This window comes from Phyllobates terribilis, unplaced genomic scaffold (genome assembly GCF_046119375.1).
Source record: "Phyllobates terribilis strain yellow unplaced genomic scaffold, ASM4611937v1 Scaffold_5__5_contigs__length_657084704, whole genome shotgun sequence".
Taxonomy (NCBI): Eukaryota; Metazoa; Chordata; class Amphibia; order Anura; family Dendrobatidae; genus Phyllobates; species Phyllobates terribilis.
This window is the reverse complement of record NW_027362765.1, coordinates 359,174,706-359,189,498: the sequence shown is the minus strand read 5'-3', so window position 1 is coordinate 359,189,498 and position 14,793 is coordinate 359,174,706. Positions and strand designations below refer to the sequence as shown.

At 46.4% G+C, this 14,793-nt stretch overlaps 1 protein-coding gene across 4 annotated transcripts in view; it reads left to right on the top strand.

Annotated features, from left to right (window-relative positions):
* Positions 1–14,793, top strand: part of VTI1A (vesicle transport through interaction with t-SNAREs 1A) — a 588,779-nt gene that overhangs the window by 131,907 nt on the left and 442,079 nt on the right. For all 4 annotated transcript variants that reach the window (XM_073684725.1, XM_073684727.1, XM_073684726.1 and 1 more), the window contains exon 4: positions 11,112–11,189. In XM_073684725.1, coding sequence (XP_073540826.1) covers positions 11,112–11,189 — 78 coding nt within the window. The remainder of the gene's footprint in view (positions 1–11,111; positions 11,190–14,793) is intronic.

Genomic DNA, 14,793 nt, shown 5'->3' with positions numbered 1-14,793 from the left:
GTTTACATGCAGAAAAAAATTTAGAAAAAACGCAGCGTGTGAACATAGCCTAAAGTAGCTTCAGGAATTTCTGGCCAGTCCTCGTTGTGTCCTGCATTTGACCACAATCTCCCATATTCTTCATATGTCCGGCCTGTGGGTTCGTGCAGTAGTACGGAGCCTTTTCTTACAAAGAGAATCATCCAGGCTTGGCTATGTGTAACCAAAACCTCCATCATGGCGGCTAGAAGCAAAAGACCGAGGGGGAACTTTTTGGCCATAATCCCAGAAGACATAAAGCCGACACCAGTCATCACCAGAAGATCACCATCCCCCAGTGAGGCATGGTGGGGTCAGTATTGTGATCTGGGGCTGGTTTTCATCAGCTGGAACTGGGACTTTAGCCAAGGGGGAGGGGATTATGAACAGAACAAATATCAGACAGTTTTACATGAGAACCTTTCGGCCTTTTCTAAAAAGCTGAAGATGAGTTTCACCTTTCAGCAGATAAAGACCTTAAGTGACCTCTAAATCGCCAAAAGAACGGGTTCATCAGAAGAAGATGGAAGTTCTGGAGCGGCCGAGCTCAGACCTGAACCCAAGGGACAATCTGTGGTGACCTGAAGAGGGCGCTGTACACAGGAGATGCCCCTGCAATCTGACAGATGTTGAGCTGCTGCAAGGAGGAGCCGGCAAAGATCGCCAATTGTAGACGTGCCGAGTGATCGACCCCGACCCAAAAATAATGCAACAAAGTACACTGTGTGCAGAATTATTAGGCAAGTTGTATTTTAGAGGATTATTTTTATTATTGATCAACAACTATGTTCTCAATCAACCCAAAAGACTCATAAATATCCAAGCTTAATATTTTTAGAAGTTGGAGTGTTTTTTTTTTAGATTTGGCTATCTTAGGAGGATATCTGTTTATGCAGGTAACTATTACTGTGCAGAATTATTAGGCAACTTAATAAAAACCAAATATAATCCCATCTCACTTGTTTATTCTCACCAGGTAAACCAATATCAGTGCACAAAATTTAGAAATAAACATTTCTGACATGCAAAAACAAAAACAAAAAAAATTAGTGATGAATATAGCCATCTTTCTTTATGATGACACTCAGCAGCCTCCATCCATAGATTCTGTCAGTTGCTTGATCTGTTTTCGATCCACATTGCGTGCAGCTGCCACCACAGCCTCCCAGGCACTGCTCCAAGAGGTGTACTGTTTTCCCTCCCTGTAGATCTCACCACAGCCTCCCAGACACTGCTCCCAGAGGTGTACTGTTTTCCCTCCCTGTAGATCTCACATTTTATGATGGACCACAGGTTCTCTATGGGGTTCAGATCAGGTGAACAAGGGGGCCATGTCATTATTTTTTCTTCTTTTAGACCTTTACTGGCCAGCCACGCTGTGGAGTAGTTGGATGCATGTGATGGAGCATTGTCCTGCATGAAAATCATGTTTTTCTTGAACGATACCGACTTCTTCCTGTACCACTGCTTGAAGAAGTTGTCTTCCAGAAACTGGCAGTAGGTCTGGGAGTTGAGCTTCACTCCATCCTCAACCCGAAAAGGTCCCACAAGTTCATCTTTGATGATACCAGCCCATACCAGTACCCCACCTCCACCTTGCTGGCGTCTGAGTCGGAGTGGAGCTCTCTGCCCTTTACTGATCCAGCCTCTGGCCCATCCATCTGGCCCATCAAGAGTCACTCTCATTTCATCAGTCCATAAAACCTTTGAAAAATCAGTCTTAAGATATTTCTTGTCCCATTCTTGACGTTTTATCTTATGTTTCTTGTTCATAGGTGGTGGTTTTTCAGCCTTCCTTACCTTGGCCATGTCCCTGAGTATCGCACACCTTGTGCTTTTTGATACTCCAGTAACGTTACAGCTATGAAATATGGTAAAACTGGTGGTGAATGGCATCTTGGCAGCTTCACGCTTGATTTTCCTCAATTCATGGGCAGTTATTTTGCGCCTTTTTTGGCCAACACGCTTCTTGCGACCCTGTTGGCTATTTGCCATGAAACGCTTGATTGTTCGGTGATCACGCTTCAAAAGTTTGGAAATTTCAAGACTGCTGCCTCCCTCTGCAAGACATCTCACAATTGTGGACTTTTCAGAGCCGTCAAATCTCTCTTCTGACCCATTTTGCCAAAGGAAAGGAAGTTGCCTAATAATTAAGCACACCTTATATAGGGTGTTGATTTCATTAGTCAACACCCCTCCTCATTACAGAGATGCGCATCACCAGATTTACTTCATTGGTAGTTGGCTCTCAAGACTATGCAGCTTGGAGTAGGACGACATGTATAAAAAGCATCATGTGAGCAAAATACGCATTTGTCTAATAATTCTGCACACAGTGTATTAGTGTCCGGGTGTTCAGAGTTCAGATTTATGCAACCACATTATTTCACTTGATTATTTTTCTTTTTCCACTCAGTTTATTTCTCAATACATTTGTGGCGACATTAAAGGAGGAAAAAGTTCTGAAATGATTCTACTTGGTTGTATTATTTTTATTTTTTACATGGCAAAAAACCTGGGATTTTACCAGGGGCGTGTATACTTTTTATATCCACTGTATACACTTACACTCATCATCCTGCACCTACACATGCAGCACGTTGTTGTGGGGAAGTCAGTATCTCGGAATAAATGATTAATCGTGTTTTCTTTTTCCCATCGAGACGTCCATGCCTCCCAGCCTTCCCCGCTGTGTTTGTCATTTTTCCAGCTATTTTTCCACTGTCCCCATAAACGGGGGTCCGCTAATTCCTCCTGGCAGTGTCCGGCCCTTTTAATTTCTGCGCCCTCAGTCGAGACCCTTCGGGCGGTGTTAGACGTCGCCGCAGCCGTCCTGTATGGAGGTAGCATTCGTCTTCCGCAGCAGAGCTATTATCTTTATTGTGGAGGAGAACACTCCGGCTGATTACCTTTTATTGACCCGGGAATGCCGCTATAATTTCTCTGTTCCCTTTGATGTTGGAGAAACAAAAAAAAAAAAAAAATGAAATGGAGTCATATAATTGAGTAGTCTCTGCCAATTTGTTATCCTTTTGGAGAAAAGGCAGAAAACAAAAACAATCTCCATATGATATTCTCGCATACTGCCGAGTGTTTTAGTCTCCCATAGTGATGAAATGAATAATTAAAGACGCCTCTGATTCTCGCTCCTGTTTAAAGGGCTTTATATCCTTTAATATTCGCGCCCGGCGCAGTTAGTGGGAAATAGGCTGCAGGAGACGCCGCTTTAAAAACGCGCCATTGTCCCTTTAAATTATCCGTGCAGGAATGCAATACGTATGTACAAGGGGTGTAAGGGAACGGCGACTGAACACACGGGGAGTCCTGGAAGAAATCCAGTGCTATCAGCAGAAAGACTCACATTATAGCTGCAAAATTGTAGTCTGATCCCATTAATGCAACGTGTATGGCGATATTATGTATCATATGTAATCTGGGATGTCGCAGAGCGTGATACAAGCACCACTAAGAGCACTCTCTGAGCTTCCTGCAGTCCTATGTAACACCACAGAGAACAGAGTGATAACTCTCTGAGTACAGATAATGTAGTAGATGTCACCTGCAGTCCTATGTAACACCACAGATAACACAGTGATAAGTCTCTGAGTACAGACAATGTAGTAGATGTCACCTACAGTCCTATGTAACACCACAGATAACAGTGATAATTCTCTGAGTACAGATAATGTAGTAGATGTCACCTGCAGTCCTATGTAACACCACAGATAACACAGTGATAACTCTCTGAGTACAGATAATGTAGTAGATGTCACCTGCAGTCCTATGTAACACCACAGATAACACAGTGGTAACTCTCTGAGGACAGATAATGTAGTAGATGTCACCTGCAGTCCTATGTAACACCACAGATAACACAGTGATAAGTCTCTGAGGACAGATAATGTAGTAGATGTCACCTGCAGTCCTATGTAACACCACAGATAACACAGTGGTAACTCTCTGAGGACAGATAATGTAGTAGATGTCACCTGCAGTCCTATGTAACACCACAGATAACACAGTGGTAACTCTCTGAGGACAGATAATGTAGTAGATGTCACCTGCAGTCCTATGTAACACCACAGATAACTCAGTGATCACTCTCTGAGTACAGATAATGTAGTAGATGTCACCTGCAGTCCTATGTAACACCACAGATAACAAAGTGATATCTCTCTGAGTACAGATAATGTAGTAGATGCCACCTGCAGTCCTATGTAACACCACAGATAACACAGTGATAACTCTCTGAATACAGATAATGTAGTAGATGTCACCTGCAGTCCTATGTAACACCACAGATAACACAGTGGTAACTCTCTGAGGACAGATAATGTAGTAGATGTCACCTGCAGTCCTATGTAACACCACAGATAACACAGTGATAAGTCTCTGAGGACAGATAATGTAGTAGATGTCACCTGCAGTCCTATGTAACACCACAGATAACACAGTGGTAACTCTCTGAGGACAGATAATGTAGTAGATGTCACCTGCAGTCCTATGTAACACCACAGATAACACAGTGGTAACTCTCTGAGGACAGATAATGTAGTAGATGTCACCTGCAGTCCTATGTAACACCACAGATAACTCAGTGATCACTCTCTGAGTACAGATAATGTAGTAGATGTCACCTGCAGTCCTATGTAACACCACAGATAACAAAGTGATATCTCTCTGAGTACAGATAATGTAGTAGATGCCACCTGCAGTCCTATGTAACACCACAGATAACACAGTAATAACTCTCAGTACAGATAATGTAGTAGATGTCACCTGCAGTCCTATGTAACACCACAGATAACACAGTGATATCTCTCTGAGTACAGATAATGTAGTAGATGCCACCTGCAGTCCCATGTAACACCACAGATAACACAGTGATAACTCTCAGTACAGATAATGTAGTAGATGCCACCTGCAGTCCTATGTAACACCACAGATAACACAGTGATAACTCTCTGAGTACAGATAATGTAGTAGATGTCACCTGCAGTCCTATGTAACATCACAGATAACACAGTGATAACTCTCTGAGTACAGATAATGTAGATGTCACCTGCAGTCCTATGTAACACCACAGATAACACAGTGATAACTCTCTGAGTACAGATAATGTAGATGTCATCTGCAGTCCTATGTAACACCACAGATAACACAGTGATATCTCTCTGAGTACAGATAATGTAGTAGATGCCACCTGCAGTCCTATGTAACATCACAGATAACACAGTGATAACTCTCTGAGTACAGATAATGCAGTAGATGTCACCTGCAGTCCTATGTAACACCACAGATAACACAGTGATAACTCTCTGAGTACAGATAATGTAGTAGATGCCACCTGCAGTCCCATGTAACACCACAGATAACACAGTGATAACTCTCTGAGTACAGATAATGTAGATGTCACCTGCAGTCCTATGTAACACCACAGATAACACAGTGATAACTCTCTGAGTACAGATAATGTAGTAGATGCCACCTGCAGTCCCATGTAACACCACAGATAACACAGTGATAACTCTCTGAGTACAGATAATGTAGATGTCATCTGCAGTCCTATGTAACACCACAGATAACACAGTGATAACTCTCTGAGTACAGATAATGTAGATGTCACCTGCAGTCCTATGTAACCCCACAGATAACACAGTGATAACTCTCTGAGTACAGATAATGTAGTAGATGTCACCTGCAGTCCTATGTAACATCACAGATAACACAGTGATAACTCTCTGAGTACAGATAATGTAGATGTCACCTGCAGTCCTATGTAACACCACAGATAACACAGTGATAACTCTCTGAGTACAGATAATGTAGTAGATGTCACCTGCAGTCCTATGTAACATCACAGATAACACAGTGATAACTCTCTGAGTACAGATAATGTAGATGTCACCTGCAGTCCTATGTAACCCCACAGATAACACAGTGATAACTCTCTGAGTACAGATAATGTAGTAGATGTCACCTGCAGTCCTGTGTAACACCACAGATAACACAGTGATAACTCTCTGAGTACAGATAATGTAGTAGATGTCACCTGCAGTCCTATGTAACACCACAGATAACACAGTGATAACTCTCAGTACAGATAATGTAGTAGATGTCACCTGCAGTCCTATGTAACATCACAGATAACACAGTGATAACTCTCTGAGTACAGATAATGTAGATGTCACCTGCAGTCCTATGTAACACCACAGATAACACAGTGATAACTCTCTGAGTACAGATAATGTAGTAGATGTCACCTGCAGTTCTATGTAACACCACAGATAACATAGCTATTGACATTCCTTTCCTCCTGTGCGCATGACGTCTTTTTCTGGAATATTCCGAAAACGCTTTAAAGAAGGAGCATCTGCCTTTCTATGTAAAGTTGACGCGCTGTTCACATGTTCAGGCTTTTGAGCTTCTTTTAACCATTCCAGGTTTCAAAAGACGCCATGTGGCTAAACTCGGTGACCGGTCCGTTCTTCAGGCGCCTTCCACTGGGAGGATGTTCTGTATTTTACAAGTCTATGGGAAGGCTCAGATTTCCCCTCGTGTTTTTTCAGCGTTTTCGCTTCAGAAACTTCTCGTGGTTTCTTTGTTGTTGAACTGAGAAAAAACAAAAAAGATGGAAAATACAACTGAAAAGACACAGATGGTTAGAAACTGCGCGGTTTCTCCAGAGTTTGAAGACGTGGTGTGCACACACCCCTGACCTGTGTGCCCTGGACTTGTGATGGCCGCACTGTTCACGACTCATTATAGGAGACGTCACTAATTGAAAATAGTGAAATTATAACACAACGGCCCCTAATCCTCCAGACGAGCGTTTTTCTTGCAAATCTTGTGACAAATTCTGCGCCGGAGTAAGATTTCCTAATGAATTTGGCCGAGCCAAAAATGTCCTCCCGTCTTGTGTCCATTTCCGTGGCATGAATGTTGGAGTTTGTCGGCCGCGCTCGGACACAGTCCCTTCTAATTTGAGCCCACTATTCACACACTTGGCGGTCGCCAGCCAGAGGCGGCGTAAAATTTTCAACTTATTTGCTCATCTAAAAGTTTTGTAAAAATAAATAAATTAGCAAAATTTCAAACTTTTTTTTTTTTTTTTTTGCCAGAATTCTGATGAAAGTAGTTTTCTGCATTGGGGCCAGAGTGTTAGAAAGTGTCGGAGCTTGTGGTTGGCGCGATTCTGTCTGCGTCTGATTGGAGATGCCACCGGTACCACGGCTGTAAGCCCTATAACGGTGTCATCCAGGTGTGGCCGCGCCGTCCTCAGCGCCGTACAGTGACGCTACGTATTCACTTCACTGGTGCTGACAAGCGCTGTGCCGCTACATCTGTAGTCCAGAAAGGAATATAGCGACAGGATCTGCACGAAACCCCCCGATCTCCGCCGGTCCCCATCTTCCCAGGGACTGGAGGACCTCTCTCCGCTGCTCCTGTTATTTTAGGATATTTGCCTCCCCTCAGTCAGTGGAGAGCTTCGGCTCATCACGTCCCACGTGCTCGCTCTCTTTCCTGCCGCCTATTAATCTTGAGGAATAAAATAAAGAAACGAGTAATTACCGGTATATTGCCGCTCACTCCTTCTATTTAACGTGATTACAGACTTGGGAGAGATAAAAACACCGCTTTCTAATTTCCCATTTTGTAAGATCTTGCCCAGCGACGGCTCAGCCCCCAGTGTGTGATGGTACGGGGGGCAGACATCACACCGCCGCTCACGTACACCCCCCCCTCCGCAATAATGCTGCGCAGGTAAACGTCTCACCTTACCTGATAGTACAGGTCATTTACATCACTTCACATGTATTTACTGTCCGTGTCACAATGTATCAGTCCACGGGAAGGTACAAGGCCCGGATCAATGTCACCACAGGCCGCGTATCGCATGTATTTACTGTCCATGTCACAATGTATCAGTCCACGGGAAGGTACAAGGCCCAGATCAATGTCACCACAGGCCACGTATCACATGTATTTACTGTCCGTGTCACAATATATCAGTCCACGGGAAGGTACAAGGCCCAGATCAATGTCACCACAGGCCGCGTATCGCATGTATTTACTGTCAGTGTCACAATGTATCAGTCCACGGGAAGGTACAAGGCCCAGATCAATGTCACCACAGGCCGCGTATCGCATGTATTTACTGTCAGTGTCACAATGTATCAGTCCACGGGAAGGTACAAGGCCCAGATCAATGTCACCACAGGCCGCGTATCGCATGTATTTACTGTCCATGTCACAATGTATCAGTCCACGGGAAGGTACAAGGCCCAGATCAATGTCACCACAGGCCGCGTATCGCATGTATTTACTGTCAGTGTCACAATGTATCAGTCCACGGGAAGGTACAAGGCCCAGATCAATGTCACCACAGGCCGCGTATCAGATGTATTTACTGTCAGTGTCACAATGTATCAGTCCACGGGAAGGTACAAGGCCCGGATCAATGTCACCACAGGCCACGTATCACATGTGTTTACTGTCCGTGTCACAATGTATCAGTCCACGGGAAGGTACAAGGCCCAGATCAATGTCACCACAGGCCACGTATCACATGTATTTACTGTCCGTGTCACAATGTATCAGTCCACGGGAAGGTACAAGGCCCAGATCAATGTCACCACAGGCCGCGTATCAGATGTATTTACTGTCAGTGTCACAATGTATCAGTCCACGGGAAGGTACAAGGCCCAGATCAATGTCACCACAGGCCACGTATCACATGTATTTACTGTCAGTGTCACAATGTATCAGTCCATGGGAAGGTACAAGGCCCAGATCAATGTCACCACTCAAGCTACGTGTCATAACCGGGAACTAAATATCTTCATAGGTTACATTACGCCGTGTCCTATGGTCCAGCCATAACCACAGTCCATGTCTTCACCCCTGTCATAACCACAGTCCATGTCTTCAGCCCCTGTCATAACCACAGTCCCTGTCTGCAGCCCCTGTCATAACCACAGTCCCTGTCTGCAGCCCCTGTCATAACCATAGTCCCTGTCTGCAGCCCCTGTCATAATCAAAGTCCCTGTCTGCAGCCCCTGTCATAACCACAGTCCCTGTCTGCAGCCCCTGTCATAACCACAGTCCCTGTCTGCAGCCCCTGTCATAACCACAGTCCCTGTCTGCAGCCCCTGTCATAACCACCGTCCCTGTCTGCAGCCCCTGTCATAACCACAGTCCCTGTCTGCAGCCCCTGTCATAACCACAGTCCCTGTCTGCAGCCCCTGTCATAACCACAGTCCCTGTCTGCAGCCCCTGTCATAACCACAGTCCCTGTCTGCAGCCCCTGTCATAACCACAGTCCCTGTCTGCAGCCCCTGTCATAACCACAGTCCCTGTCTGCAGCCCCTGTCATAACCACAGTCCCTGTCTGCAGCCCCTGTCATAACCACAATCCCTGTCTGCAGCCCCTGTCATAACCACAATCCCTGTCTGCAGCCCCTGTCATAACCACAGTCCCTGTCTGCAGCCCCTGTCATAACCACAGTCCCTGTCTGCAGCCCCTGTCATAACCGCAGTCCCTGTCTGCAGCCCCTGCCATAACCACAAACCCTGTCTGCAGCCCCTGTCATAACCACAGTCCCTGTCTGCAGCCCCTGTCATAATCACAGTCCCTGTCTGTTGCCCCTGTCATAACCACAATCCCTGTCTGCAGCCCCTGTCATAACCGCAGTCCCTGTCTGCAGCCCCTGTCATAACCGCAGTCCCTGTCTGCAGCCCCTGTCATAACCGCAGTCCCTGTCTGCAGCCCTTGTCATAACCGCAGTCCCTGTCTGCAGCCCCTGTCATAACCGCAGTCCCTGTCTGCAGCCCCTGTCATAACCGCAGTCCCTGTCTGCAGCCCCTGTCATAACCGCAGTCCCTGTCTGCAGCCCCTGTCATAACCGCAGTCCCTGTCTGCAGCCCCTGTCATAACCGCAGTCCCTGTCTGCAGCCCCTGTCATAACCGCAGTCCCTGTCTGCAGCCCCTGTCATAACCGCAGTCCCTGTCTGCAGCCCCTGTCATAACCGCAGTCCCTGTCTGCAGCCCCTGTCATAACCGCAGTCCCTGTATGCAGCCCCTGTCATAACCGCAGTCCCTGTCTGCAGCCCCTGTCATAACCGCAGTCCCTGTCTGCAGCCCCTGTCATAACCGCAGTCCCTGTCTGCAGCCCCTGTCATAACCGCAGTCCTTGTCTGCAGCCCCTGTCATAACCGCAGTCCCTGTCTGCAGCCCCTGTCATAACCGCAGTCCCTGTCTGCAGCCCCTGTCATAACCGCAGTCCCTGTCTGCAGCCCCTGTCATAACCGCAGTTCCTGTCTGCAGCCCCTGTCATAACCGCAGTCCCTGTCTGCAGCCCCTGTCATAACCGCAGTCCCTGTCTGCAGCCCCTGTCATAACTGCAGTCCCTGTCTGCAGCCCCTGTCATAACCCCACAGTCCCTGTCTGCAGCCCCTGTCATAACCGCAGTCCTTGTCTGCAGCCCCTGTCATAACCACAATCCCGGTCTGCAGCCCCTGTCTGCAGCCCCTGCCTGTTCAGTGTCTGCTCCTCTGCATTGCAGTAGATGTATCAATCTCAGGATTGTTGGATATTCCTGTGCATTGGATAGGTGCACAGCTCGCTGCAGCTTTGGTTGTGATCCAGTTTCTGGGAAGTTAAGTGTCATTATTTTTTGGAGTGATGCCTTCTGCGGTGGCAGTAAAGCCGGTTGGCCGGGGCCGCTTCCAGCACCGGGCCGGCTGGACAGTGCAGCGTTCCTTTGTGTGGCGCGAGGTTAGTATTCTGGGGGAAGCTGTTTGCAGGCGCCGGCGCTTTGAACGCGCGCACCAACAACAGTTGCATTGCTGGCAGGCATAGCTTTGAATGGCGCGGCCTTCTGTAGCACCAAATCGTCCCGCTGTTTCTGGACACACATGAATCAGGCCGCTCCTGACAGGCAGCGGCTCTCAGATGGTATCAGATAGGCTTCCATTAGGGGGCCCTCCAGGGTCGGAAACACCCTGCTCCTCTTCACATTTAATTCCAAGATTTATTTTCCTAACACTTTTTTCTTTTTTTTTTCATTCTCCCCTTTTGTTTTGTTTTGCAGAAAAGGTCACGGATCGCCTACAGTGACGAAGTGCGAAATGAGCTTCTAGGGGACGACGGCAGCTCCTCAGAGAGCCAGGTAGGACGCTAATCTAGAAAGACGGGAAGGAAGGTCCTGCATACCGGATAATCTAACAGTATTAGCAGCAACTCATGTGGAAGTGATGTTATTTAATGCAAAGCTGAGATTGTCATCGACTTCAAAACCCCTTGTGCCCAGGTTCTGCCGTTAACCCCTCGTCGCCCCGGCTCATTACCCACCCCCCCATCTGCTCGGCCCTTTTTTTTTTTTTCTGGAGTTGCCACCTAGGACACAGTTTGATGAAGACAACCACCGCTTCGTCCCACATATATCGAACAAAAAAAAAAAAAAAGATCTTATAACTCCACCAAGCACTTTGATATCATAATTAAATCAACAGAGGCCGACGCCACCAACCAGTAGATGCTCTAAGATCAACAGGGGTGATGGGCACATTGAAGAAGGCAGCGCAGGCTTTATTGTCAGCTTATTCCTCCTCTCGATGCTCCAACGCTCGGCATTCTGTATTCTAATCAAAGGCAGAAATGTTTCCATGTACATGTGCGTGCTGCGCCGTACAGACGTACCCCGGTGCTAAATCACACAAACCCCCCACACCCACGACCGCCACACTATTTACTGTCCTATTACTGATCATAATAACCAGAATAATAAATGATAGAATTACAGAGAAAATGGTTCTGAATGTATCTGTATGGACAGATCTGAATACTGTGTGTATGTATATATGTATATGTGTGTGTGTGTGTATATATATATATATATATATATATATATATATATATGTATATGTATATAATATACACACACAAACACACAGACCTTCTAGATAGACACCCACTAGTGTGTATATAAATATATTTGCTAACCCTATTTATTCAGCGGTCTCGGTCTCCCGCACACAGTATAGATCCTTCTTATACATCTGTACGTTATGTACCATATAGGAAGATATAGCAAATCAGGTGTATTAAATGAAATCAATATTTATTGACTAAAACATTAAAAGCTTAAAAAAAAATGTAAATAAGTTTATAGTTTGCATTTTTTTTATTCACTTATTATCTATTTGTGAATATTTTTGTTTTTTACATTTAATTCAAGCTAAATTCAGCAATTTGTATATTCTAGCTACAGTCGCACTTTTCAGGTTCGTCTTTTATTCTAGAGTAGTGTTAGAAATAAATAGTTTATTAACTCTCATAGGTTTTCCTTCTTTGTTTATAAAACGCTCAGATATTGTGCAAATTGCTTCAACTGTGCAAACTCTTTACATATATGTGTGAGTATATATATATATCACATAATATATACAAAGAATTTTTTGTATGTGTTTTTATATAGCTATATATATATATCTATCTCACACACACACATATATATATATAGATATATATGTGTGTGTGTGAGAGATATATATATATATATATATATATATATATATATATATACACAAATGCAAAAATGCTTTGTATATATTGTGTGAATTACAGTTACAGCATATGTTCTTACACCTACATATAACATGAATTTTCCTAGACAAACATAAGGGTAAATATATGCACACATTTTATATATATATATATATATATATATATATATATATATATATATACGTCACTTGGTTCTCCATGAATCCTCGCTCCTGTCAATTACCGCTTGTTACGCGGCTCTCAGAAAATCTTTTTTATTGGAGATCTCTTCCTGTATATTTATCTGTATCTCTTTTTTTTTTTTAATATTTTTCTCATTTGCTGTAAATCCTGACCAGGTCCCAGCTGTGGAGAGGAGGGGGTTAATGTTTTTATTCTCGTTGATACATTTTGCTTCTTGTTTACATCTGGGATTTGCTACAATGTAATGTAACATCTCCTTCAGGTGATGGTCACCCTCCTCCTCCTCCTTCGGTCCCGGCAGATGAGCGGATAATCGATGAGCAGATTTAGGTTGAGTTCACACGTCGCAGTTAAATCAACGCGATTTTGTGTAAATCTCTGGAAATAAACATCGGGTGAACTTTCTTTTCTGCTGAGAAAAAAATAATTTACCCTGAAAAAAAAGTAAATGAGCAATAGATCTATTATTATTTATATGTTACTCGGTTATATAGCGCCATTAATTCCTCAGCGCTGTACAGACCTCATCACTGTCCCCATTGGGGCTCACAATATAAATTCTCTACGTCTTTGGATTTTGGGAGTAAACAGCAGCACCCGCAGGAAACCTACACAAACACGGGGAGAACAAACACCGAGCCATTGAATTATTCATCATGGAGCAGAATTATAGAATCGAAGAACTGGCAATTCCTCAGTGTAGTGAGGTTAGCGGGTGAGACCCCGACCTCGCCGTGTAAATGTATGTGGTGGTGACCGGCCTGGGCACGGCTCGCATGGGCTATTCCCCAGTCCTGCGCCTCTGATGAGGTCAATCATTGTGCAAGGTGCCAGGTCGTAATGCAGAGACTTTCACAGAGGTGGCGGAAATGCCCCAGTGTTTTGTGCCGTGAGATGTCTGTTCAGCCGTCCATCACCCCATCACCCGCCGTCACTATTCCCTGCACTGTGCTGTATCAGCCATTCTGCTGTTATCCCATTGGTAATGATGTGTGATTGTAGCCGCAATGCTTCCATCATTGCACACTCACCCTGCATAGCGACCCCCCACCAGCATGTACTCACCCTGCGTGGCACCACCCACCAGTGCGCTCTTGCCCTGCAGGGCGCCCCTCATCAGCGTGCACTCACCCTGCAGGGCTCCCCTCATCAGCGTGCACTCACCCTGCAGGGCTCCCCTCATCAGCGTGCACTCACCCTGCAGGGCTCCCCTCATCACCGTGCACTCACCCTGCAGGGCTCCCCTCATCACCGTGCACTCACCCTGCAGGGCTCCCCCCATCAGCGTGCACTCACCCTGCAGGGCTCCCCCCATCAGCGTGCACTCACCCTGCTGGGCGCCCCCCATCAGCGTGCACTCACCCTGCAGGGCGCCCCCCATCAGCGTGCACTCACCCTGCAGGGCGCCCCCCATCAGCATGCACTCACCATGCACGTGCCTTCCAGCAGTGCGCACTCACCCTGCACGGTGCCCCCTATAAGCGCACTCACCCTGCAGGGCTCCCCTCATCAGCGAGCACTCACCCTGCAGGGCACCCCTCATCAGCATGCACTCACCCTGCAGGGCTCCCCCCATCAGCGTGCACTCACCCTACAGGGCTCCCCCCCATCAGCATGCACTCACCCTGCAGGGCTCCCCCCCCATCAGCATGCACTTACCCTGCAGGGCTCCCCCCCATCAGCGTGCACTCACCCTGCTGGGCTCCCCTCATCAGCATGCACAAACCCTGCAGGGTTCCCCCCATCAACGTGCACTCACCCTGCAGGGCTCCCCTCATCAGCGTGCACTCACCCTGCAGGGCTCCCCCCCATCAGCGTGCACAAACCCTGCAGGGTTCCCCCCATCAACGTGCACTCACCCTGCAGGGCTCCCCCCTCAGCATTCAGTCACCCTGCAGGGCTCCCCTCATCAGTGCACTCACCCTACAGGGCTTCCCCTATCAGCATGCACTCACCCTGCAGGGCTCCCCTCATCAGCGTTAGTCACCCTACAGGGCTCCCCCCATCAGCATGCACTCACTGTG